General features: G+C 49.5%; 9 protein-coding genes across 9 annotated transcripts; 4 read left to right on the forward strand and 5 right to left on the reverse strand.

Annotated features, from left to right (window-relative positions):
* The first annotated feature begins 221 nt into the window (after positions 1–221).
* Positions 222–1222, forward strand: GGI43DRAFT_399332 (uncharacterized protein). The gene is made up of 2 exons (XM_083205333.1): positions 222–739; positions 825–1222. The coding sequence occupies exons 1-2, from the start codon at positions 624–626 to the stop codon at positions 1093–1095; spliced, it is 387 nt and encodes a 128-aa protein (XP_083062528.1). The 5' UTR covers positions 222–623; the 3' UTR covers positions 1096–1222.
* GGI43DRAFT_308140 (uncharacterized protein) lies at positions 1195–2128 on the reverse strand. Its single transcript, XM_083201649.1, has one exon. It carries the CDS (start codon positions 1947–1949, stop codon positions 1398–1400), a length of 552 nt encoding a protein of 183 aa, XP_083062529.1. The 5' UTR covers positions 1950–2128; the 3' UTR covers positions 1195–1397.
* Positions 2129–4559: 2431 nt separating this feature from the next.
* GGI43DRAFT_421488 (Rad4 transglutaminase-like domain-containing protein) lies at positions 4560–7561 on the reverse strand (the record flags this gene model as incomplete). Its single annotated transcript, XM_083207962.1, has 2 exons — positions 4560–5286; positions 5337–7561. 2 exons carry the CDS (start codon positions 7559–7561, stop codon positions 4560–4562), a joined length of 2952 nt encoding a protein of 983 aa, XP_083062530.1.
* A 393-nt stretch (positions 7562–7954) lies between these two features.
* Positions 7955–9081, reverse strand: GGI43DRAFT_308174 (AN1-type zinc finger protein). Its single transcript, XM_083201650.1, has one exon. The coding sequence runs from the start codon at positions 8961–8963 to the stop codon at positions 8040–8042; it is 924 nt and encodes a 307-aa protein (XP_083062531.1). The 5' UTR covers positions 8964–9081; the 3' UTR covers positions 7955–8039.
* Positions 9082–9504: 423 nt separating this feature from the next.
* Positions 9505–10944, reverse strand: GGI43DRAFT_308188 (mitochondrial 18 KDa protein-domain-containing protein). The gene is made up of 2 exons (XM_083201651.1): positions 10350–10944; positions 9505–10292 (listed from the first exon to the last, which is right to left on the reverse strand). Exons 1-2 carry the CDS (start codon positions 10529–10531, stop codon positions 9626–9628), a joined length of 849 nt encoding a protein of 282 aa, XP_083062532.1. The 5' UTR covers positions 10532–10944; the 3' UTR covers positions 9505–9625.
* On the forward strand, positions 10917–11268 carry GGI43DRAFT_381689 (ATP19 family protein; the record flags this gene model as incomplete). Its single annotated transcript, XM_083203150.1, has 3 exons — positions 10917–10970; positions 11046–11176; positions 11235–11268. 3 exons carry the CDS (start codon positions 10917–10919, stop codon positions 11266–11268), a joined length of 219 nt encoding a protein of 72 aa, XP_083062533.1.
* Positions 11269–14108: 2840 nt separating this feature from the next.
* GGI43DRAFT_399341 (ESCRT-II subunit protein VPS36) lies at positions 14109–16480 on the reverse strand. The gene is made up of 2 exons (XM_083205334.1): positions 16108–16480; positions 14109–16017 (listed from the first exon to the last, which is right to left on the reverse strand). Exons 1-2 carry the CDS (start codon positions 16206–16208, stop codon positions 14187–14189), a joined length of 1932 nt encoding a protein of 643 aa, XP_083062534.1. The 5' UTR covers positions 16209–16480; the 3' UTR covers positions 14109–14186.
* A 207-nt stretch (positions 16481–16687) lies between these two features.
* On the forward strand, positions 16688–19250 carry GGI43DRAFT_399342 (SAC3/GANP/Nin1/mts3/eIF-3 p25 family-domain-containing protein). The gene is made up of 3 exons (XM_083205335.1): positions 16688–16920; positions 16976–18254; positions 18314–19250. Exons 1-3 carry the CDS (start codon positions 16836–16838, stop codon positions 18525–18527), a joined length of 1578 nt encoding a protein of 525 aa, XP_083062535.1. The 5' UTR covers positions 16688–16835; the 3' UTR covers positions 18528–19250.
* A 2895-nt stretch (positions 19251–22145) lies between these two features.
* On the forward strand, positions 22146–24378 carry GGI43DRAFT_381693 (phosphatidylinositol-3-phosphate-binding protein BEM1; the record flags this gene model as incomplete). The annotated part of the gene is made up of 4 exons (XM_083203151.1): positions 22146–22253; positions 22526–23233; positions 23390–23990; positions 24062–24378. The coding sequence occupies 4 exons, from the start codon at positions 22146–22148 to the stop codon at positions 24376–24378; spliced, it is 1734 nt and encodes a 577-aa protein (XP_083062536.1).
* Positions 24379–25087: the final 709 nt, after the last annotated feature.

A 25087-nucleotide genomic window follows, 5' to 3' on the forward strand; every position in this document is an offset into this window, starting at 1 on the left:
CTATTGATTGATTTCCGGCCAGCGCAAAGTGCCTCTGAGCTCTGATGGAGCTGCTAGCGCCTAGAACCCGTTCTGGGTAATGAGAGCCCACTGTAGCTTGCTGACTCGCAGCCTGGGCCTAAGATTTGGACCCCGCAGTTGGCGCCCTTTTTTCTGCTTCATGTTCTTTTCGTGTCTCTTCAGCTCAGACGACCTGAAGGGCTCCCAACTACGTACCACTACGTACTAGCAGTGCACACTACCATGACGTACTAATCCGCATTCATTTATCGATATGTGATTTTTTGGGGCCATCTCCAACCTCATCTCATCCTCACAGCGTGCAGCACCCACAGATTCATTCACATGCATTCACTCTGAGCCTCGTCTCATTGCCTTCAATTCATCTACGCAAGGCCATTGTAAAATCACCTCATTGCGGCCAAGAGCTAGGACCATCAGAATTTTGCACCCTTTTCTCATTCTTCATCTCAAATCACTTTCTCCTACCATTAGATAACCCCCTCGCTCCTCATCTCCAGCAGCATCTAATCCCTACTTCTCCCTCTCTGTTTGTTCTTTCGTAATCATAAATCATAATTACCATCTTTAAGCCTCAAAAGATTCATAAATATAAAACTGCAATGTCCAGCATCGACTTCAAAATCCCCCTGCGCCACAAACCAGACGCCATCGGCTATCGCCTCATCGAACTGCCCCCCGATCTCCAATCTCTCCTCGAATCCGATAACCCTCCAGTGTTTGTCTCTCCCCATTGTCTATCTCTCAATCATCTTGAATTTGGCGTGGCTCACAAAAAACTTGTATCATTTCCCTTGCTCCAGCCTCACCTTGGAAGCTTCCGAAACCTCAGCCCTCCTCAAGTCTCCCGACAAAACCTACTCTCTCCGCCAGAAAAATACCTCAAACTCCGTCATCTTGCTCTCTCCACTGGACTCATCTACGTCTTCAGATCAGGGTATAGCCGCAATTTCTACGATTCACGAGACTGTCGAGCTCGAGCTTGTGCCTGAACATGCCGCTGCTGCAAGCGGACAGCTTAAGAACACTGGGAGCAGGGGCAAATGGCACGAAATGTTTGGAAAGGGACGATAGTTACTAATTCCACATGTATTAATTTTCTAAAAGACTCCCTAAAAAGTACAGAGCAATAATTCAGATGCCATTTATTCCAAATGCAATGTGTGCATCATCCATTCACTCCAATGAACCATAAAGTTTTTTTTTTTTGTCAAACGGAAACGAAAGAAAAAAATAAGAAGCGAAAGAAGTTATGGAAATCATGGAAATCAAAACAGTAACAGGAACTAAAACAATCAAGGAAATCAAGGAAATCAAGGAAATCAAGGAAATTAAAGCAATCACAGAAACTAAAGCAATCGCGAAAACTAAAGAAATTACAGACGATGCATCCGGGGCAATAAGTGCACGCTGAGCACATGCTCTGGGTGGAGAGGTGTTGGGTTCATCATTGCCGTTACTTGTCCTGGGGTAGGGAAGAGGACCGGCCAGAAATATGGCTGATGCTGCAGCTGTGGTTGTGGCATTTGGTGCCGGTGCAACTGTGGTTGTTGCAGCTGCTGGGGTTCTTGATGTTGTTGCTGTTGCGATTGTGGTTGAGGTTGTTGCATCAGCTGTGGTTGTTGCATCACCTGTGGTTGTTGCATCACCTGTGGTTGCTGCATCACCTGTGGTTGTTCTTGTTGCAGCAGCTGTGGTTGTTGCAGCAGCTGTAGTTGTTCTTGTTGCAGCGCATCTCTAACAAGAAACAAGTTCGTTTCGGCCAGGAAATCATTGTCCAGCTGGAATGAAAGTTCCTGCATCTGCGGTTCTTGCACCTGTGCTTGCTGCACCTGCGGGAGGCATTGAGCAGGCGGCACAGCATCTCCAACCGCCCGTCGCGGAGCGGGTGCCTCGTTGGCAGGCTGAGGATTGGTACCGAAAATCATCTTTAGACTGCAGTTGATATTGAGATTGAGATTGAGACTGAAACTGCGACTGCGACTGCGACTGAGACTGAGCTTCAACTTGAACTTGATCTTGAGTTTGAGCTAGAGACTGAGACTGAGACTGAGACTGAGACTGAGACTGAGCTTGAGTTTGACCTTGAGCTTGAACTTGAACTTGAACTTGAACTTGAACTTGAGTTGGAGCTTGAGACTGAGACTGTGATCGAGATCGAGATTGGGATTGAGACTGATATTGAAATCGAGATTGGCCGGGCTTTCCCGCTTATTTAAAGCAAAAAACAACAAAAAGAACGCGTCAGCTATCACGACCAGAGTTTTCTGGGAGAGTTTGAAAGAGTCATTGCAAACTTGCGTGGCTTGGGCCAGTCGGTCGTAGTTTTAACCATGATGCTCCTCGGCGTTCCCATAAAGCAGGATTCGTAATCTGGCGCAAGGCCTTTGACTTTTCCGCTTTGTACTTCTGCCTCTGTTCTCCTCTGTGGCCTCTCTCGGAAGGCTTATCAATGCTTGTAACACCCAATAATAGAGCGTAGTCGAACTCTCTCTGTGACTCAACAAGACTTGCGTTTATGGGGCGCATTTGTTATTCGCTTCGTAGCTCTGCAGGCGTCGTGTAATGGGCTATTAGGATTTGGCCATACTTCTAACTTACGCAATGCTCGAACACTGCTGATGGTTTCGTAATAGTCCGGCCGTGGTGTGTCGTTGAGTTCCAGGTATGGCAAAAATAACAGGCGAGATGTATTAGCTCTCAGCATCCGCCGACTATGCTCTGCGGCGTGGTCGCCAAAGTTACGCCCATCGTCATATTCAAGTTGGAACAAACTCCAGCCATCTTCTCATTGCCGACGACTTTGAATTTTATTTCCACCATCGCATCTTCTGTCCTCCGTCTCCGTCTCCGTCTCCGGTCCTCGGTCCTCATTCCTCATACCTACCTCAACTTCGCTTCGCTTCGGCTTGCTTCCTCTCTTCTTTTCCCTTCTTGAGTACTCCATCCCTTGCTCCACGAGGTCAGTGATGCGATTCATCCAACAGCATCGCATCCACGCCCCTCTATAACCCTTTTTAGTTACTAGACGGCGTTATCCGAGGAAATTTTCAGTACCCCTTACCAGTAGGCATCTCCAGGGGCTTGATCAGGCTTTTCAGGGGTCGTGACGAGATTTGGGTTCGAAAATCTCTGAAGTCAATTAGCGAATACTCGAAAGCACATTAAACATTTTGAGAGGTAGTGGTATAGTCTCTTGACTTAGGTATTTCAGCCATGCCACCAGCCTGCCATAAGTATCATATCCAAGGCAAGAACTCCTGCAAGTGTGTGCTCTTTTAGTATTTAGTGTTTATACATATCAGGAACAAAAAGAAGGGTGAGAGTTATATCCGTAGAGGGAGTAGATGCAGTAGAAGCAAGATATGTAGTAGGAGTAGTAATGCAGTGGGCATGCTGTAGAATACAAAATACTTCACACCGTAGTGCTTGCCAGGGGTGGAAGCGAAAAAGACCTAGCGGGAATAAAAACATGTGATCAAAGGCATATGGCGTCAAATATCTTGGTAGGTACCCAGTGAGAGAAAAGAGTGAACAAAATCACGGGCTTACTTATATCGGTGCCCGGATATTATATCTTATCTTTGGTGACTGCCATCAGAACAGCAACAATGCATAACGACCGACACAAACTTGTAGAGATTCAAACGAGCATTTTTTTCAAAAAAAAAAAAAAAAAAAAAAAAAAAAAACACCATTCGAGAGAGAGGGGGATCAAGTAGTATTTATATATAAATGCTCGCCCAGAGAGATATAAGCCAGAGTGTGTCTCTGATCGCTACACTCAACATATTTGCGGCTCATCATCGGTGGCGTTGATATCACTGAATCATAACTTCAGCCATTGTGCACCGCAGCAGTATATACATGAATCATGGCGCCAAGCTGCCTTTGTCTTTAGCTACGAAAGCAACCATGGACGCTGTTCTCTAGATGTAAATCATCCAATATAGCGCTATAAGCCCTCCATTTAGTTGTAAGTACCTATCTATCTGCATGCATTTGCCACCCACTACCACCAGCATCTCGTATCAGCATCTGCCGACACTTTGATAACGCCATTACAAAGCATAGACGCTTTGTGGAAGCTCCAGAAAAAGAAGAAGAAAAGAAGAAGGCGGGGCTAGTGCAAGGTTAATCTACAGGAGTAGAGTTCACTCGTCATCTCGCTCAGCGATCAGCACCTATAAATGCGGAGGAGGTGCCACTACACCAAGAAATCCTGATAGCCATAAGATTCTCGAAGTGGTTTTTCTGCAACCAACTTAAACGAGTAGCAGCAGCTCTCCTGGCTATTCCAAGCCAATATGTATCAAATCCGTGGCTCTATGGCCAAAATCTTCCGCAATCTTCGCCAGCATGCTAATTCAATTCTGAATTTTTACACGAATAAACATCCCATAATGACACCGATGCTTTGGTCATGCGGGTGACTCATTAAAGCAAAAAGGGCTTCATGTCCCGCCTTACAGCATCATTCAAGAGCCCAACACACAACATTCCAGAAAGCATGATATGCTAAACTTCCATCCAAATCATCATTCATCATCCCCATCGCTCCAATCATCATCCTCGTGATTAGATTCACTATCAATAACTCGTTTCTTCCGGCGTGTTGCATTTTGTGGCTTTCGGCCTTTTGGCGCCGCCGGTTTTTTTCCCTTGTTGCCCATCAGGGTTCCCGTTTCAGTCGGCGCTTCGCTCGTGGCAGCACCACCATCGTCTTCCATGACAAGATCTCCATCTCCGCCGTGATCATCTTCTTCGAGCGAGGGAAAGAAATTTGATGTCTCATGCGCTCGGTGGTCTTCACCGTCTTCCTCGTAGCCTTCTGGAAGAAATCCGCCCGCCATTTCTTCGTCATGAACCTTTGGTGGCTCGTCTATTTGCATCTTTCCTCGAGAATGGCCAAATACAGAGACACTCTCATCAACCTCGCCGTATTCTTGGCGGATTCTCTCCACAATACGCAATCCCATAAGAAACTTTCTCCACTTGCCAAGTGCTGCTTTTCGTCTTTTCTCATCCTCTTTTCTCACTCGCTCAGCCTCATCCTTCTCTAGCTCGACCATAACTCTGTCGTGATGTTCTTGCGCAATGACGACTCCTTGGATCACGGGAACAGCCATTCTATGGCCAAATTCAAAGTCTACCACGGCTTCTGCAAAATCTATTCCAAGCCTCTTACAAACTTTGCCAACGCCCCTAAATGGCACATGCACCGCGCCCTCAGGACACATATGCTCTGCAAAAAGATCGATATTCCTACACCAACATTAATATTTCCACTTGATAGCATCTCAAGATGCACGTACCCGTATTCGTTTTTAGGAATAACGCCGTCCTTGATGGGCGGCGGTATAATCCAGTCAGTTTGGTCGAAACTGTATAACCCCTGCAAAACCTTCTGCCCAGTCATTGCTTCGGCTTCTAGTATTTCTCTCTTTCGATTCAATGTGGCTGCTCGATACGGGACTCTCTTCAGAGGCTCTTCACCAGCAAGTGGAGCTCGGCCTTGTTTATGCCAGGTTTCCGCGCTTTTGACAAGAACAACATCTGATCGAAGATATACATCTTCTTCCTCGAATTTGCCGCCTTTTCCCTTATTTTTGAATACATTGACTGGCTCCGCGCCTCGTCTCAGAGCCTCTTCGCGTTTAAGGTGCCTCTCTAACGCAAATTCTTTAGACTGTTTGTAGTATTGCAGCGTCTCCTCGCCTTCTTTTACCTCCTTCTTTTCTGCTTTCGCCGGCTTCAAGTCTACTGCGTCTTCTTGCTGTTCAATTTCCGTCAAGGGATGCTTTTTGTCTCCTTTTCTATATCCGGACATGGCCGTCTTGAACCAGTCCATCAATTCATATCTTTTTACCTTGCCATTGCGATCATATATTGGGATCTTTTCCAGTGGCATTCTAACGCCTTTAGTTCGGCCAGGAAGAACCTGCCGTTTCAGATACCGTACGGTAACATCTTTCGCTGTTCCATCCCCTGAATAGCCCACAACATAAGAAATGACTTGTCTTGCCCTATCTGCCTTGGCGCCACGAGGTTCGAATGTCTCGACGAGGTCTCTATTTATTGCAATGGTTCCTTTTACAATCGGATCAACTGAGAGGTATTTCTTTGTAGCAGGGGATAGGATTTCGGTCCAGTAATGTGGATATTCCAAGTCGTTATCGAATTTCTTCGTATATGTGGATTTTGCCTTTGGAGTAAGATCAACTTCGATAAATTCATCGTCTGTATCTTTGAACTCTAATTCCAAATCATCTTCAGCCCCTTCAGTTGGAGGAGTGGATAGCTTCGTAGAAGAACGGGCTGACCGTGATGGGGTGCTGTTGGCTTTTGGCTTTTCTGCCACTTTCTTTTTCATTGCTTTTTCTTCTGCTGGTTTCTTTCCAGGCTTTTTCTTACTCGTAGACTTAACGGGGGTATTTTCTTTCTTTTCATCTTCCTCAGCGTCTGCGTCTTCCAACTTGTTCCATCCAAATCCCAGGGGTTGCAGGCTGGCGACCATCCGAGCATCAACTCCCAAGCCCCGAAGAAGCGCAGTAAATAGTTGGGCTCCAACGTCTCTGCTTCCTTTGCAGTTGATGGCGCATTGTCGAAAATCATCTATTCCTTTCAACCGCTCACCAAAATCTTCATAGTCATCTTCATGGTCTACATACGCCTTTGTGAGTCTATCGAGACGTTCCAGTGACATGTAGCCCCATTTCCTGAGGCCAGGTGCCGAAACTCGAAATCGTTGTTTCCACCAGGCGACTAACGACCTCATAAATCGAAATAGAGGATCACCATGGCTCATATCGATAGCCCCCTCTTCGAGCCGCTTGGCAGTCCCACCCCAATCTCGAGACTCTTGCTTGGCGCCTCTCTTCCTTTTTGCCGTTTCCTTGAGTGTCGGTCGGCTGTCTGCTAAGCCGCTATTACGTCTCCATCGATCAACTTCATCCCAGAGCCGAGGTGGGACATGAGAAACCATGATGGCTTGCACCTCAGGATCGCAAATCCAAGAGTTTCGAACTGCATTGTGCCACAAAAGACACAGAACGTGAACACAATGAGTCGCATTCCGGACTTTCCGCTCTCGCTTTGAGGGTCCCTTTTTGTCACCAAAGGGATTCGTCAGAGATATTCGCGTGTCTCGGATCAAAGTCAGCTCAAGATCGCCTGACGGCACTGGCACGTCTAGCATTGACTGCTGAGGAGCTTCAACATCCTCGAATTCGATGTCATCGTCCTCATCATCTTCGTCGGCATCGCCAGCATCCTCTTTCTTTTGCTGTTTCGCAATGGGGACATCTTCGAAATCGCTTTCTGAAAGCGAAGACAGAGGACTGTCGCTGTCATCACCTGCAAGACCCTGAAGAAGTGAATCTGAACCTCCTGGTGTATGGGATGAATCAAGGTCATCATACAGCGTTCTCCTTCGGCTGCTACTCGCCTTGGATTTCACTCCGCCGGCGGTCTTATCCTCGGGGGCTGCATTATCCGGCGTGGACACTCTTAGCCTTTTGCGAGGTACATACGGAGGCATATCTTGATACACGCGATTAACGGGCTGCAGATTGGAGTGAGATGAGAAGTAGCATGTCGTCACTAACGCGAAAGTGTACGCGGGATCACGTGCAGCAGTTGAAGCTTCATTCAACTACCCTGGATGATGACATATCAAACTGAGGTGGCAATTCAAAGAGTTGTTGACTAAGTAAATAGAAATTCAAAGCTCCAATTCTTTTTAAAAGGCTTAATTCAATTGATAGTCAAAGCTATTCAAGCAAAATATGGCGCCATTGTAAGATTGCTCAACTAATAATTAAGATTTATACTCGCTGCAATGCGTGAGAATAATGCTGTCTATGTACATCGTAAGATCCACTTTCTACCTGTGCCTCATTGTGTCCATAGCATAGAATCGCTATCTGTAGATATTCTCCCAAGATTTAAGAAAACAGTAGAAAATGGAAAACAAAAAGAAAGGTACCGTGATGTGCGATCTATTTCCGGCGTCCTCTTCATACCTCAATCAAATCCGCAGGCGCACCGACGCCTCTCAAGAGCACCAAAGTATTCCCGCTCTGTAACGCCGTCCCAACCTTCTCGCCGAAATCCAAAAGCCTGCCGCCCTCTACATGGAAAATCCGTAGTTTATCTCGCTCATCTGAGCTCTGATTGTTGATGTTTTGTACTTGGAGACTTCGTGCTGCTGCGTCCAACACTCTGCCAACGACCCAGTCCTTGGAATAGAAGAACTCGCCCTTGGGAAACTTTGCCTTTGCTGTCTCAGCTTCAGCCTCCACATAAACATACACGCGTTTCTCTGGTGCCAGCTTGTCGTCGCCTTTTGCAGACTTCTTCAAGTTGTTGACGGCAACCAGGCGGGCTGCAGCTGAGCTGGGCTTGGGCTTGGGTAGCGCCCTTTCAGCCTGTTCCTTCTTGGCCGTTCCCCATGCTCGAAGTCGATCCAGAGCAGATTTGGTCCTCTGAGCAACATCGATCTGCATGGGCCGTGCCCCAAGCGGCGTCAAGTTCTTGCAGTTGTGATCATCCTTAAAGCGGTGCTTCAAGCAGTAGTCCCGGTTACATGTATCGCAGTGGACGCCTGGTGTTAATGACGTGCCGACAATCGTGTCACAGTCCGCAGCGCATGGCTTCTCTGAGATCTTATCTCGCAGGGTCCTCCCTTGACCTATGGAAGGCTTTGACAGCTGAGCCTGGCGTTTCCGTTCCGCCCAGGCCCCTGGATTAGAGCACTTGTGTGCAGTTTCTGAGCGATGATCCAAGCAAAACGTCTTTGTGCACGACTGGCAGAAAAAGGGGAGGAAATCAAGCTGGTTGCAGTATTCGTATTGGCAGTGCGTGCCGACTAAGCTGGCGTCTTGTTTGTCCTTCATAATGTAGCTCGTTTCAGGAGCATCGGAATCTGAACCTGACGCCATTTTGGGGGATCCGTGAAAATAAATAAGTCGCTGCAATCTCGCTAACTAATCTGATGTGGTTTGCCAGGCAGAGTGAATGTCGTAACCTTACGAAGCAGTGAGGCTGCGCTGGAATCGTCGGCGCGGCTGACGGGTAGTGATTTAGAGTCGGCTGACCAAACGTGGCAAGGAAGCGTCTGGAAGCCCCTATAAACGTCTGCTAAATTTGGCAATGGCCGCTGAAGTCCGAGTGTAAATGGCCGTGCACTTTGTACTACCGCTAGCAATGGCACCCTATCCTTTGAAATCCGATAATTATCAAAATATGCAATTAGGGAATGAAAGCGAATTAGTAGCGTTTGCCAAGCGCAAGGGGCAAGTCACTGTAAGACGAGGCGAGATTAAGGCTGCAGCTGGCATCGCGGGGTTAATTGAGTGGTAGCCCCGCTATGAGTTGTGATGCTACAGAGGACACATTTGGTAGCTGGAGCCCAACATGCATTCACTACCATCATCTTGCATCAAATAATGCTGGAGTGAACAGCAAAGTTTTGTTTATAATGTATATATCAAAGACATTCTTTTTCTTTGTGGTATGTACGAAATTATCCCATTATATAATGCTCCCAGAGTAGAGTTATGCCCCAACGCCGTATCCCATATCCATAGTAGAGAGTGCCTGATCAATCCTTCTTGGCTTTGAGATCCTTGTTAAGTAGTTTCTCTCGCCCAGTGGTCGGCGCATCTCCGACGTATTCATGGCCTCCAAACTGCGAAAAACCCTTGTGGAACGCCCATTCGACGGCGTCTTCAACCGGCTTGTCAAAGAGGCTGGGCAAGAATGGAACGACAGACAGTCCGAGGCCAATGGGACCCCATGTCCGCAAAGTAACGTTCTTGACATTCTTCATTGCCTTTCCAGAGTACTTGACAACGCTGTGAATGGTAAAGGCAGGCAGTCCCATACTGGCCACACTCTGGAAGATGGCTCTCTGCACCATCACTGTTCGGTAGTCTTCCAGTGGAGAAACTACTCCAGGAGTAAGGGCCTGAGTCTCCTTTTCAGGAAGACCAGAGAATCTCTGTTGGTGAGAATTGAGCAGAAGCTGAGGATTGAGGACGCGCTGGTTGCGCCAGTACGAGCGGTATCCCTCAAACGATACATCTCCCAGAATGTAGATCCACGAGATTCCGTAGGCAGTGCGAACAAGGCCCGGGTGCGCAACGGGACGGAATGATTCGCCAATATCAGAGGTATAGGCGACGTATCGATGCGCAGATAGAAGAATTGTTCGAAGTCGTGTTGCGTACGCGGCATATCGCAAGTTGCTCTCCGTCGAGTCGGGGGCACTGAAATGCATTAGTTTCTCGCTTTTAAGATCTGAATTGGATGGAATTCACAATTACCTTCCCTCCTTTATGCTGTCAAAGAAACTCTCATCCTTATCGGCCTTGTCGACAATCTTCTGCAGCCCCTTGGGCAGCTTCTCAGCCTTGGGCAGTGTAGGATCGAAGGCGCCTTCACTCTGCGCCTGTTTTCGCTGCTGGTCCTCGGCCTTGGCCTCGGTAGATTTACCCCACCAACCCATGATGAAGCTGTGATTAATGGCAGAAATAAAATACGAATAGAATTAAAAACCGACCGCTCAAACAAAGTTGACTTTGCAAACAGAAAAGAATTAAAAGGGCAGCAGTTATGACGACTTGGAGCTAGCAAGATGACCGCGCTTATAGCTCAGGAACTCCCGCAAAGCTTTGGGCCATTCTAGTGACGTCGGCACCGAAATTGAATCGGGCATCCGCCGCGCCGATAAGCTCCGCCGAGGAATAGCCGCCAAATCCCGGGCCTGCAATTCTAGGCACAAGTCGAGTCTCCGTTTTTGTCGCCCGCCAACGATTCTCAAATCTCCAGCAATCCATTGATTCCTGTCTCTCCCTCCCGTCCACCCTTTCGACGCATATCCCGAGGTTAAAATGGCTGGTATCGCTACCTACACTATTGCTGGCCGACAAGTCGGCGGCCACTACGTATGTCCCGCCGAAAAAGTCGCACACCAAGCTCGCTTTGGTTGCGGATGGCTAACTTGAAAATCAAAACCACAGCTTGCCATGGGCTGGTTGGCTACCCTCTTCGGCGGTGCCTACTACGCTGCTTCTGGCCCCAAGAAGCCCGCCTCTGCCGTCGCTACTCCCCCGATCAACGCTTCCAGCTCTGACGAGGCCGACTTCATCAAGTGCGTGATATACTACTGTGGGCGACTCTGGACCAGAACCCGACTAACGGCTTGACAGGAAATTCCTTGAGGAGCAGGACAAGAAGAACTAAATTGCCAAATTTCAAAACTGGGGTTGCGGGATGGCAGTGTATATTGTATTGTACATAATAGATGCCTGGAGAGCGAATGTCTCGAGATAGATGCGATACAATTTATTCTCTCTAACCAGATTGGCGATTTGCGCAATTACATTACATTGGTACTTTTTTTTTGCTCTTAATATTGCCTTGAGTGCTGCAGAAAGCCACAAAATGAGCTGGTGGCGCTGTGCCGAAGTTATATATTTTCCATTGAAGCTGAGCTTATGTGACGGATGACAGGTTGGCCGCAGATATTGCTCTACGAGTATGGCTCAGTAGTAAAACAGGTAACTGGCATCACTGGAGAATGCGTCCGCTGTGATATTGGTAGTAATATACCAATCTCAACCTATGTAGCTTGGACTACTGGGAGCATCATGAAATTGGTGACCATGGTATAGCGTAGCTCACTATTGCCAGCTTCAAGAGATCCGACATCATTTTCTAGAAGCATACATAATTGCAATCATAACCTTAGATACGGCATTCAAGACCAGCGAAGCCGTCAGCTTCTGCTTTATTTCATAGTCGATTCTGCATATTCCCATGATTCCGCTAACCATATTGGCCGACTGTCTACTTGCCTAGGTAGGCAATTATTGAAGCTCCGTATTGATTGGCTGTATGTAATACACGGAGTATCCAAGTTGGGTGGCCTGAAATAAGCAACTATTCCAGATGCATTTTATCTAGCATAGCATAATAAAGGGTATTTGACGTTTCTTTAATTACATGGCGAATCATCTGCTTTACGTCCTAGTCTAGCGCCAAGAGGGTGTTCATGCTAGGAGCTTTTAACTAGTGGCTTTACTCGGAGAGCTTCAATTGGCAGCGACTAAGGGATATAAGCATATACAGAGAAGTGTCTCGCGATCCCCGTTAATGCGAAGATGCTGCTTAGCCGGCAGAATCGCATATCCAGCCACTGCATGCGAAACTCGCTCTTGGTCTGCAAACCGCCATCCACGGCCGTGCAACAAACAGCAAACGCAGGGCGCCCAACAAGGTCGCCTATCAGCGGGCTGCTGCAGCTGGCAATCCAGCACATCGCGTAGCCAACATGCAGCCTCTGCCGGCTCCAAGCACGCAAAAGGGTCGCAGTGCAATCACGTGAGGCACCGCTTTGGGGCAGCGCCAAATAACGGTAAATAGCCCTGCCGGATACGCGCCCCGCCACCGCGTTTTTTTTTGGCGCATGCACCATCTCCTTAAGCAGAACCAAATCCTGCATCCATCGGATACAACGATTGCAATTCCAGGAAGACGCCATCTGCTAAAGGGAAACACCCGCTGAGCTGAGAGATGGCCGCCGCTGCGACTGACCCTTCGCTGGTGGGCGCCGACGGTGGTGACATTTCGCCGTCAGTTTCTGGGCCCAAGGAGCGACACTCGCTGACGCTGGACCAACGCCGAGCACTGCGGCGATGGGCTAATAACCAGACCATTCGGCCGTCGCACAAGGCCTGTATCGAGTGGTTCTTTGCGCAGTACGGCCAGCAGATCAGCCAGTCCACCGTCTCGCACTCGCTGTCGCCCAAGTACTCGCGATTAGACGGCGACAACCCGCAGCTGTCGGGCTCGCGGCTGCGCTTTGGCAATTGGCCCGACGTCGAGAAGCTCGTTCTGCTATGGTACCAGCAGGTCCAGGCTGCGGGCCGCCAGCCGACCAACGAGGAGTTGGGCGAGAAGGCCAAGTCCATCTTTAGCCAGCTGCCGCGATACAAGGAGGAGAGCCCGCCGGAGTTTTCGCCGGGCTGGATCCATCGCTTCAAGAAGAGATATGGCCTGCTGATCAGGCGTCAGCGCCGACATGGCGACGGAGGCATCAACCCCGCCGAGGACATCGACTACCTTGCAGACTGCGTGCCGCGCTTCATGGCCATCCAGTCCGACACGAGCCCTGCTGCGATCCGGGAACAGGTCCTGCGTGTTGTGGGCGTCGAATCGAGCCTTAACACCTGTGCGCTGGTCAGAGACGAAATCATCCGACGACTGGCAAACGCTCATGCAGCTCCGCTATCGGCTCTGACACCCGTTGAACCAACGCTCGCCCAGCCCCCGCCTGATCAGCCAATTTACGCAGACGATGATCCCGAGGTGGTGCTCCAGAACGCCCTTCGACAGCTGCAACAGGAGGAACAGGCCGCTGAAGAGCAAGCTGCGGCTGTGCGTGAAGAGCGAGATCGTCAGGAACGAGCCGCTGGACTTCAACAACAGGTGATGATGGCTACACCTGGTGGTCGTGCACCTTCTGATACCCGCTATGCTACGCCTGGCCAAGACATTGCCCCCGATTTGACTCTTACGCCGATTCATTCAGAGGTCCCCATGGCCACTCACGATAGGCCGCTGCGATGTCCCTTTTGTGTCAATCAGAGAATGCTCCGCTCGATCAAAGAGGCAGTGGAACACATGTCGACACATGTCGTGGTATGAAATAGGGGTTGCTTTGACGTTGGAGACGTTGTGATTTTAGCCTGCCAAACATATAATGCCTTTTCTTTTTTAACTTGATGCTATTTCTTTTATTTTTACGATCTGGGAATATGGGAGGTTTGGGGAAATGCAGGTCACGTCACTGAGTGAGAATGTTTTTCCTATGCGAACACGGAGTTTGACAAAAGACAAGGGGAATTGTGGAGTTGCGGTGTTTCTTTACATAACTGTTTCTATTATATCCAAACGGTAGCTGAGAGAGGCGACATGTTGCCTTTAAAACAAGAACAACTAAGCCCCTGAGCTACTCATGTACAATATCATTCATGAAATTTGAAAACGCAAATTCTATGTACCACTCCAAGACACTCCCAATTTAACCATATATCATCGTACTCTATTACAAAATCATGGGCTACGTTAAAAAGATGCAAGCTACTAAACCCCTAAAGCTATACAAGACCAGTGTCCTTTAAACGCCGCAAAATCGCATCCGCCTCTTCCTGAGCCTCCCTCTTTTGCAACACCGCAATGTCAGTCTTGCCAATGTAATTCTTCCAAAACTTCAACCCTTCAAGACCTTCCTCACGACACAAAAACCCTTGTTCTTCAGCTATAAGAAGCTCCTCCTCCGCCACGCCCAAACTCCAGCCAAACCTCTCAGCAGTATCCTGCGCCGTGACACCTCTTCCAAACTCTCGCCAATCCCACGCAACCTCCCGATCGGGCGGAAACTCGTGTAGGTCCTGCAGCCAGGCCAATATGGACTTGATAGTCACGTCGTCGGTGCGATCTCTTGCCTGGACGACCATGACGCCGCTGCGGAATGTACGCAGCCGGACGGGCAGCTTGAGAGACTCCCACATCTGGGCGGCCTTTTCAAAGTCCATGGGGCTGACGAGCTCGACGCCGCCGCGGGCGCGGTTGAACATTGCCCAGAGGTCGACGAGGGTGAGGATACCACCGGCTCGCTTGAGCACGCCTCTTGCGTCGTCGGTGAGGAACTCTGCTAGATTACGGGCGAGTTCGGAGAAGTAGAGAGAGTCAGAGCCTCCGCCGCTGCCGACTATGTCTTTTGTGGTGATGAGACCAAGCTGGTGGGCGGATTCGGCTAGAATCGTATTTTCTTTGGATGTGACATCGGCACTGGCTCCGTTAACTTGGTGTGCAAATCTCTCTGCCAGCGCTACGACTTCTTTTGCAGAAGTCATTAAAGCCTCGAGGTCTTCAAAGGCACTACCGATTAGAATCTCGTTATTCTTTCGCATGTTCAAACCCAGCTGCTCCAGTCCAGCAATGCCAGCTGTTTTCGTTCTCTGAGTGGGAGTGCCTGGTGAGCCATTGGTGGAATTATCGTCGGCCATGCGATTGCTCTTTGGAGCGGGAGGAGCATCTTGAAGCAGCCATTTTCGCTGTGTCATGGCACTCTTTAACCGTTCATAAAAGATTTTCTCTCCGCCCCCCCGAAAAGAGATTTTGACGCTTTCTGCAAAATCAACAGCACCTTGGCTGGTATCTTTGATTGGTCCAGGGGATTGTGATAGTATTCTGATGTACTCAGAAGGGGAAATGGTAGAAGATACATCTTGCGAGAGTAATGGTGCTCCACACATCTCGCAGGATAACAGTGATGGATGATTGGAGAAAGTGCATCGAGGACATTGAAATGAGACTGTCGTGTCAGTCTTTCCTTGTTCGCTGGGCTTGGGTGATGCGAAAGGATCGACAAGTCCTAAGGTCACTGCTGATGCTGACGAAAATGTATAATTATTGATATTTCCTGGTTGGCTGGAATTCGGCGAAGGTGAAGGACGGCTTGCGCTACTAATAGCTGCCTTAAGCACCAGCGATAGCGCCGGTTTGATTCCACATGCCAAGCATGGCGGGAGGGGAGTATGGGCATTTGCAGACGCAGGATCAAAGTTGGAAGGGACGGGATTCGAGAAGCTGCAAATGTTGCAGACCCAGGTGGCAGCAGCTGGCGGGGGCCCAGAAGGAGGAGCGTAGGCGTCATTAGAGGATGTAGGAGATGGCGTGCTGTGTCTTGAGTTGACCCCCGTACCAGACATTACGCGGTTGTGAAGGGCTGATCGTCTCAAAGGCTTGGGTACAATGGTGACCTTGGCCGATGACTTGAAGAAGCCCGCATAGAACTCATACCGATCCACCTCCTTTAGGTCCAGAGCGGCCGATTGCTTTCTGGGCTCAACCTTATCGACATAACATATACGATGAGACGTCAAGTAAACCTGGCCATTTTGCTGATTTGGAAGCTTGTATTTCCTACATCATATTCCGTCTTATCAGTATCTTGCCCAGTATCTGTCGTCTTTGAGCCCCGCCACGGGCAACCTATACAGCCATATGACTTACCCCTCGTACAAGCCGACATTGTCTTGGACAAAAAGCAGGACTTCATCCGGAAGATACGAAGGCCGCAATGCAGTAGTGAGATCAATATGCTTCAGGAACATTCGTCCCGCGGCTTTGGCAGAGTGCCAGCCTCTTGATGAATGAGTGGGCGAGTCGCTCTAGGATCGATGATGCGCTGAATAGCACGTGCCGAAGAAGCTGTGGTGAATAGAGGCGGAAATTGAGCTTTTGATCTGGAAATAGCTTTAAATAATGATGGTAGAATAATTCAATAGCACAATAGATGCTATAAAGATCGGAAATCTCCGGCAGTAGTGAATAGAAAGTGATGATAATGACAGATGCAAGGTTTCACTACCACAGCTTAAGCTACTCGTCGATGAGGCATGGACATCCCGCGCAAAGAGGTACGTACCATAGGTCACATTGAATATTTCCCCACTATTCGCCACATTTGGAATAACGTGCTGGCCTTGCCTTTGCCAGCGCACGAAGGGTCCTCTCGGAGCAGCCGGCATTTAGCCGCTGACTTCAAGTCACGGGGCTTTCTCCCTCGCACATCACATTTTACTATTGCGGCCCAACATCACCCGTTGCCTCCTTATCTCATCCACGCAACAAAGATTATCAAACTGTTGCCAGAGCTCTCGCAGGACCTCTATTCGCGCCTGATCCATCGTTCGCACCTCGTAAAACTAACTCCAGCCAGCAATTTTCCAGCCGCTACGATGATGCCAAGTTGGTCGAGCGCCCAGCACCCGCCGGGCGTCGTGCCTCAGCACCCTCCTCCAGCGTCATATGCCTATCCACCTAGTATGTCTCTTATCTCCTTGCTTGCTTGACCTGTAATATCTAACCTCTTCGATAGACCCTGCTTTCATCCCAGTACCAGTACGACAAGGCTTCGGCGCATACACCCCTCCTCCGCCACCACCAGCGTACAACCCGTACGCGTCAAATGCCGCTCAGCCCTCTGCTCCTGGGACTGCAGCACATGCACCTCCAGCACCCGTAGAACAGCCCAAAGGAGGCAAGACCGAATGGCCGGAATCAGTTCGTCGATATGTTCAGCGGTCTTTCCATCCTGAAAACGACGATACTTCCGTCTCTCGTGCGGAACTTGAAGCAAAATTAAAAGATACCATCGGCAGCGCCAAAGAGAACAACGCACTCTACACTATTGATTGGGATAGCATGCCCTTGCCCCAAGCTTTGGTGAGAGCTGACCGTGATGCACAGCTAAAGTTACATCATCACGCTGCCTCGCTATCCTTGACAACGCCGGTATATACCGACGACACTTTCAATCCTAGAAAGCGAAAGTCCAATGACTTTGCAAATAATGATACGTCCATGCCACCATGGCACTCTACTAACTCAGGCCGATCCCTCGAGGATCGCATTTCGTATTCCCCCGACAAGCGAGTAGCCCTCGATGACCCCAAGTCCAGTAAGTTCCAAAAAGAAGCCAACAAGCGCAAGCGTCGTTTCGAAAACGAGTTCAAGGCCGCCAATATCTCGTCGCCCAGCCCAACTCCGCCGACGTCTGGTCCTATCGTCGGTACCTCTGAAGTCCTTGAGAAGAAGTATCTCCGCCTCACTGCCCCCCCTGTAGCGTCCAACGTGCGACCTGAGAGAGTTCTCCGTCAAACGTTGGATTTGCTGAAGAAGAAGTGGAGAAAGGAGAGCAACTATTCGTATATTTGCGATCAGTTCAAGTCGATGCGCCAGGATCTCACGGTTCAGCGCATCAAGAACGAGTTTACCGTTTCCGTCTATGAAATCCACGCCCGGATTGCCTTGGAGAAGGGGGACATTGGTGAGTATAATCAGTGCCAGACCCAGTTGCGATCATTGTATGCAATGGGCCTGAAGGGAAACCCCATTGAATTTAAGGCGTATCGTATCCTCTATTTCATTCACACTGCCAACCGAACCGGCTTGAACGACACCCTGGCAGATCTAACCGCAGCGGAGAAGGAAGAGAAGCCGATCAAGCACGCTCTCAACGTACGGTCGACGCTGGCATTGGGCAACTATCACAAGTTCTTCCAGCTGTACCTTGACACACCCAACATGGGTGCATATCTTATGGATATGTTTGTCACGAGGGAGCGCCTTGCAGCTCTGTGCAACATCTGCAGAGGGTAAGTTATATACACTCTTTGTCATTTATCATATTTTTAATGCTAATGCGCCTTAACAGATATAAACCTGACGTCAAGCTGCGCTTCATCACTGAGGAGCTCGGTTTCGAATCCGATGCTGATGCTGCCCAGTTCATCATTGATTACCAGGGGCAACACCTTCTTGAAGATCGCACAGAGTACATTGCGTTCCTGACCGGCAAAGCTGGGAACCTGTTTGAAGCCTCTAGAGCCTCAGCTTTCCAGAAAGTGGACATTAAAGGCCAGATCTAACTTGGTGATGTTGCTCTCTGCCACGTCGCACCAAGTACTTTTTTTCCTCTCCCACAAAACTTGCATGTGGCTCAAAGCCACCAACTCTTGTTTTTTATTATTGAAGAGACCAGCCTGCCTTGACATCTAACGACAGTACCTTGCCGACCTCGGACGAGGTTAAAAGCATTCTTCTTTTTTCTTTTCTTTTTCTTTTTGGATCTCGTCTGTAAAAGTCACTTTCGGATCACGAGTGATTTCTTCCTCCCACTCCAAACACGATTCCGTATCGGATAGTATCATTAGTCTCTGATACCTCGAGAGATGAAGCGAACTTGAGGCATTCACCTTGACACGGTACTCTCTTGAGCGATTTACTACTCTAACTTGATACACCAGATCTCTGCTTTTATTGCAAAGCAGGATATCACCTGATTCATAGTAGCAACTCCAATGCGAGATTGGAGGTTGAAACGGATTTGGACGATGTGCGGGGTGATTTTTTGGGCCAGATTTCTCTTTTGACAGAGTAATTCCGGCATTGTCTCTTCAAAGCGATTTTATAGTCGAACTGAAGCCGTGGAGGGACGCCGGTGTTTTGGCGTTGGTAATAATTTTTTGCATGGCAAGGAATGGGTTTGTCAAATTGGGTTATGACAGCTTGCATGAGGCACCTTTCGACTTTACTTGTACATATATTACATAGTCGAAGCAGTATCAATTGATTAGATTTCGAATTTATCATATTTTTTAAGCTGGTGTGCGATGGTGCATGACATGGGGTAGGCGGGAAGATGGAGAAAGGGGCGATGCCGGTTTGATCTAGATGAACCTGACCAGCGATGATGGCTTTGCTAGAAGATGCCATCTGCGTGTACTCTGCTAATGACGAGAACTTTTATCATTATTTGACTCTTTTTACCTCAGACATGGGATGATCAGTGGGTATTATGGTAAGTACCGAATGCATGTCACTGAAGTGGTTCTACGATGGGTCTGGCATCTTTCACCTTTGCCTTTGGCAACATGATTCATTTTGTCTTTTGCAACTGAAGAAGAAAAGATGACGACATGTTGAAACGAAGAGATGAAATGCATTAGCGCAATCGATAAGTTGCCGGTTCTGCCCGGAGATGGTGAAACTGTTTCTGTCAATGGCCTGAATGGTGTTGTGTTTCACCATGTAGAGGTTGGCAGCAAGGCGTGGGTGAGTTTTGATGGGCAATTGAGGCTAGTAAGAGCCGTGCAGATAGGGAGGAGCTTGTGGCGTTTATTCGTGATGGGGCTAGTCAGAATTGGTGGAGCTGGCTAAAGACGTATGGAAGTAGACTCTGGTGTTGTTGGAACTACGTGCAGTTGAACAAGGCTGGCGGCTGGGCGGAGAGGGTGAAATTTTTAATAACGAGAGGCCATAATGTTACTCTAATGCCTGGTGGCCTTTGGATTTAATATCACAGGCAGACTTTGATATGGGCTCCCTCCCAGAAAAAGGCCTTGGGGTTTGATGCCTTATAAGTACATGGTGGCTGCTCAAGGTGTATGCACTAACATGGGCGTCGAGTCATGCTTAAAAAGACAGCAAGGAAACACAGCGTGAGAATGGAATCAGTGATACGCTCATTGGCGTGCATAGGAAATGAAGCAAGGCAGAATAAAAGTGCCATGAGACAAAATGATGCCCAACAGAGGTGACATTCGTATCGTGATGCCCGTTTCAGCCTCATCGGCGCAGGCTGGCGCTCAGCATCCAGGGCTACAGGTATCTTGTACAGTATCCATCTCCATCCATCTGATGATCGACCTGCCTAAAGGCGCTGCTGTTCCTATGAATAGCAAGCCGTAAAGTTTGTAGTTTAAGTGCTAGGAGTCCGTCCCATAATATTAAGTAGGCCCCAAGGCTCCAGTGGATACAGAGCCTGCTTCTTGCTACTGTACAGATCAATGGATATGTACAGATATTGATGTTGGTTTGCAGCAGCTGGGGGCCTGGCAGAAAGTCGTATATCGACGTCTTTTTGGTGCAGGCTCACGCAACCTGCTGGCCAACCCTTGCTTGCGGTGCCCCTCCTTTTCTGCTGGTCCCTTGCTCTTTGCAGCTTGTTTGTTTCTACAGGGCGTCGCCAGCCTATGGATAGCGCCTTGGGCACTGGCGGACCCCACCTGCAACCCACCGGGAGCCGTCTGAAGACCCCAGCTAGGTGCTGTAGGCTCTGCTAACACTCTGTAGCAGGCCCCCAAGACCCAGCAAGATGGGTCGGGGCTTGGGCTTACTCGTACGAAAGCTGTCGAAACGACTCAAAAGTGGTTGCAACGATGGCAGCATAGCGACGGCAGCGTACGAGTACCCTGGCTGTTTGTCTCACCAGGTAGCGACCGCAGTGAAAGCCACGCAGCGGTACAGACGGTTGGTACATGTACTCGTGACATTGCCACGCATATCTTGTCGCTCCCACCACAGCTTTCCAATCCCATCCTTTGCATCCGCATCAGCTGCAGCCGCTTCTCCCGGCGTCACTCTCCAGCCGTCGCTCATAATTATTATTTATTCTTATATTACTCAACTGACACTTATTCTCTCTTTTTATCCCTAGACTGGACCTGCGCGCGAGCGACTCCCTGTAGAATTATTCCCACTGCGAAGCCCGAAGCGATTGCGCTATCGTCTCTCGCTCGCACTGCATTGCACCGGATTGGTTTGGATTAGATTGGCGCAACCGCGAAAACGAGGCAGACGACCACAACGGGAGCTCAACCGCCGCAGTTGCACGCTTCCAGCCCGGCCGCCCGCATCGCCGAAATCTGAGGTTGCAACACCGCCAGAAGCAAGAATTAAAAATACTCCCGTGAGCGCGTTGCAGCCGCACGAGGCTCGACTTTTCTAGAAGCACGAGGCGCAGCCGACACTACACAAGAGGCTAAAGGCGGACGCTGGGCTAGATTAAAAAGTGCTAGCACGCGCAGATTGTGTGGCGCCCGACAGCACAGCGAAGCACGACAGACCAAGGAGAAGCTGCTCTTGTGCATCTTCCCGAGCGAAACGCTTCTTTTTGCGCTTCCTCGCCTCTTCCACCTCGTCCCACGACTCCGACCTGCCCTGCGGCCTCTCTCGCGACGCTCGAACCGACCCGGGCCTCTCCGCCGTCCTCATCCCTCTTTTTTCTCGAGACAAGACCCCTCCCTTGCCTCTTTAGTTTTTGCGCGACCCCTCGCGGCCCTTTCGATCCCATCGCCGAATACAGCTCATCTCGCCTCTGTTTACTTTTGCCCTGCGAACCCTCGCCCCAGGCCGTAGTTTGGACGAACCCGTTACACACGCAGAAAGATGAAGGTGCGTCATTGCCAACTGCGCAAGTCATGCGCTGCCAGCTGCAAACCACTCCCCTCCCCAAAAGCTTGCCGGGCCGGCGACACACCATGGCCTCTCCCGTATATCGATCCTGCCTGGCATGCCCAGCTGCCGTGCTCTCACACCCGTCACGTCACGATCACCATCTCTTCACAGTCACCGCCGCGCGCACAGAGAGATAAACAAAAACAAAAAACTCCCTTGCGACGAAGTCTTCGAACAAAGAGAGAGAAAGAATAGAAGCGGAAGAAGCAGAAGCATAACCAAAAGAAGAAGAAACCCAACTAACAGCCATGGGCTTGGTACAGGCTCTTCGTCGGTCTATGAAAGGCGACAAGGAGAGGCAGCACAGCGTCTCCATCACCCCCAAAGCTGCTGTCGCAATCGTTCCCCCCAAGAAGGTTCGTCAAACCAGTGTGCTGCGCCTGAATCCTTCTGCCCCCTTGTTGCCAATCTCAGTTTTCCCTGCTGTTTGCGTTGTTTGTGTCGAAATCGACAAGGTCGCATGACACTCTCGCGCGCAAACGGTCTGCCTTCGTTTGCGTCGTTTCTGTTTTCCTTGAGTTGCGTTTGCAAATATGACTTTTCATTACGTCTTTCAAAATTGTTTCTTAGTATTCCCCAGTTACTATAGCATAGCTGTTGAGACTTCCCTCTTACTCTGTATACGCAGGTCATCCGCGCTCTCTACGACTATGAAGCTCGCTCATCCCAGGAACTGAGCTTCTCCAAGGGCGACTTCTTCCACGTCATCGGCCGAGAAGACGATCCGGATTGGTACGAGGCCTGCAACCCTGCGCTACCCGATGCGCGTGGTCTCGTGCCCGTTGCTTTCTTCCAAGCACTAGGAAAGACTGAGCGTGACAGCCAGCAGTCCGATGGAGGCCGCCCGCCAACTGCCAACAGGAACCTGGATCATGACTCTGGTTATGGCGAAGTCCAGTCCCCTCCTGGCACAGCCGGAGCGCCAGGCAGCCAGCGCGCTTCCAAGGCCAAGCAGGGCGCCATGGTGTACGGCGTCGTCATGTACGACTTCAATGCGGAAAGATCCGACGAGCTGGAGGCCAAGGCCGGTGAGGCTATCATTGTCATCGCCCAGTCCAACCCGGAGTGGTTTGTCGCCAAGCCCATTGGTCGGCTGGGCGGTCCAGGCTTGATCCCGGTGTCCTTTATTGAGCTCCGTGATATGGGCACGGGCAAGGTCCTTGAGAACCCTGATGCCGCCCTCAGAACGGCAGGCGTGCCCAAAGTTGAAGAGTGGAAGAAAATGGCGACTGCGTACAAGAATAGCAGCATTACACTGGGCAAGTTTGAGGGTGGAGGACCGTCGCAGCCGCTGGAACAGGGCATGGAGCGGATGAGCATCCACCCTGGATCTCAGGTGAGTTTTTGTGTTTTATATCACTGCGAATCTGTTGTTTTCCAGTTTACATTGCCAGTTGCTTTATCCCATCTCATCCCATCTCATCCCCTCCGTCTATCACTTCTCCATCCATCCGTCCCGCTTAATCAGGTGTTAATATAAATCCCCCAATAGCCCCCTCAAAGCATGCCCTCTCAGCCTGCTGCCCCCCAACAGAACGAATTTGTATCGAGCGCGACAACGGAGCTCTACGCACCCATCTCTGCCCGGATACCTCGCTATTGCTTTGCAGAGGACAAGTACTGGTTTGTCATTGAAACACAGCTCGAGGATGGGCGACACTGGGAATTGTCCAGGTACTATGAGGACTTTTATGACTTCCAGATTGCCCTTCTCACTGAATTCCCCGCCGAGGCTGGTAACACCGGTACCCAGAAGCGAACACTCCCCTACATGCCTGGCCCCGTGAGCTATGTGACAGATGCCATCACAGAGGGAAGACTGCATAACCTGGATGCATATGTCAAGAACTTACTTAACCAGCCCCCTTACATCGCCCGTTGCACGCTTGTCAAGCAATTCTTTGCCCCTAGAGAAGGCGATTATGAGATGGACCCTTCCACGATTGACGAGGAATACCGACTGTCTCAAGGATCTCAGTCCTCTGGGTCACATGCTAACCCCGATTCGCGACAGTCGTCGCGAAACAACCTGAGTGGCATCGGATACTCTGGTCTCTCAGCCACGCCACGCCAAGTGAGCAATCCACAGCAAGGTAAGCTTCCATGGCATTCTGAGCCCCTGATTATTCATCATTTGTACAAATATTAACGGTACCACTACCAGTTATGCAACAGCAACATCTACAGCAGCCGCCGATGCCGTCCCAGCAACCGCAGCAACAGCTTCAACCTGGAGCTGTAATGAAGATCAAGATATCCTACGGCGAAGATCTTATTGCTATCCGCGTTCCCTCAGAAATCCAGTTCCAACAGCTCTATGACAAGATTCATGATCGTCTCAAGATGTCACCCTCAGAGCAGATGCAGCTGTTTTACAAGGACGAGCCAACGGGAGAGAGGCCCTATCTGTCAAACAATGACGAGCTCAACGAAGCTCTTCGGCGTAACGAGAAACTTATGCTGTTCGTGGAAGTGGCATAGTCGTATTTTGGAGCCTTATTAATTCTTCGATGTCTATATTTTTCTTCTACTTTTCTTTACCGGCTGTGGAGTAGACATTATCATGACGTGGTGAGCCGCATGCCATCACTTACTACTGATACCCACCTCAACCAGCTGGGATTTTTCTTATTTTTTCTACTTTTTTCCCTCAGATGTAACCACCGTCTTTGGGAACATGCAAATCCGGGTTGACTCACGTGGACTGGACTATGCATGGAAATTGCAGGCCGGCTGACGGCCTTTATTACCTTTTCTATTATTCGACTATTTTTCTCTCAGCATTAAGCTCATGTTGTCCTACGCTATCTAAAGTTACGGACGAAGAAATGCCCCCTCAAGCATGGCATTTATATGATTGTTTTTCTCAGATACGTTTTGATTGGCCAAGCCTCGGAAAGGGCGTTTGGGAAAGGGAGACGAAGCCAGTTGTGGATGAGTCCCTAAGTCGGATGTATATCGGTCTACCGAACCATTTGTGCTTTTGTGTGCTACTGTTTCTACAATTTTATTTTTCTTTTGTTGAGAGACGACGGGTCGGAAACTATACCTTGCTTTATGTTTGACAGAGTTTTCAGGAGAGAGAAGGGATGCGGAGGAGAGATGTGAGACGTGTGAAAGCGGAGGATGCATAAAACCCATGGAGATGTATTGGGCTTGGCCCTGAATTGAATCTAGCTTTGTGTGTTGG

Source organism: Trichoderma evansii, assembly GCF_050947405.1.
Source record: "Trichoderma evansii strain SZMC 28006 chromosome Unknown GGI43scaffold_5, whole genome shotgun sequence".
Lineage (NCBI taxonomy): Eukaryota > Fungi > Ascomycota > Sordariomycetes > Hypocreales > Hypocreaceae > Trichoderma > Trichoderma evansii.

Bases quoted from the DNA above. Each gene is read 5' to 3' on its own strand.
- GGI43DRAFT_399341 (XM_083205334.1), bottom strand. From the start codon at position 16,208: ATGTTCCTGAAGCATATTGATCTCACTACTGCATTGCGGCCTTCGTAT. The intron at 16,018-16,107 runs GTAAGTCATATG...AATATGATGTAG, and splicing joins AATGTCGGCTTGTACGAGGG to GAAATACAAGCTTCCAAATC.
- GGI43DRAFT_308140 (XM_083201649.1), bottom strand. From the start codon at position 1,949: ATGATTTTCGGTACCAATCCTCAGCCTGCCAACGAGGCACCCGCTCCG.
- GGI43DRAFT_308174 (XM_083201650.1), bottom strand. From the start codon at position 8,963: ATGGCGTCAGGTTCAGATTCCGATGCTCCTGAAACGAGCTACATTATG.
- GGI43DRAFT_308188 (XM_083201651.1), bottom strand. From the start codon at position 10,531: ATGGGTTGGTGGGGTAAATCTACCGAGGCCAAGGCCGAGGACCAGCAG. The intron at 10,293-10,349 runs GTAATTGTGAAT...AATGCATTTCAG, and splicing joins GACAGCATAAAGGAGGGAAG to TGCCCCCGACTCGACGGAGA.
- GGI43DRAFT_399342 (XM_083205335.1), top strand. From the start codon at position 16,836: ATGATGCCAAGTTGGTCGAGCGCCCAGCACCCGCCGGGCGTCGTGCCT. The intron at 16,921-16,975 runs GTATGTCTCTTA...CCTCTTCGATAG, and splicing joins GTCATATGCCTATCCACCTA to ACCCTGCTTTCATCCCAGTA. The intron at 18,255-18,313 runs GTAAGTTATATA...GCGCCTTAACAG, and splicing joins CTGTGCAACATCTGCAGAGG to ATATAAACCTGACGTCAAGC.
- GGI43DRAFT_399332 (XM_083205333.1), top strand. From the start codon at position 624: ATGTCCAGCATCGACTTCAAAATCCCCCTGCGCCACAAACCAGACGCC. The intron at 740-824 runs GTTTGTCTCTCC...CCCTTGCTCCAG, and splicing joins GAATCCGATAACCCTCCAGT to CCTCACCTTGGAAGCTTCCG.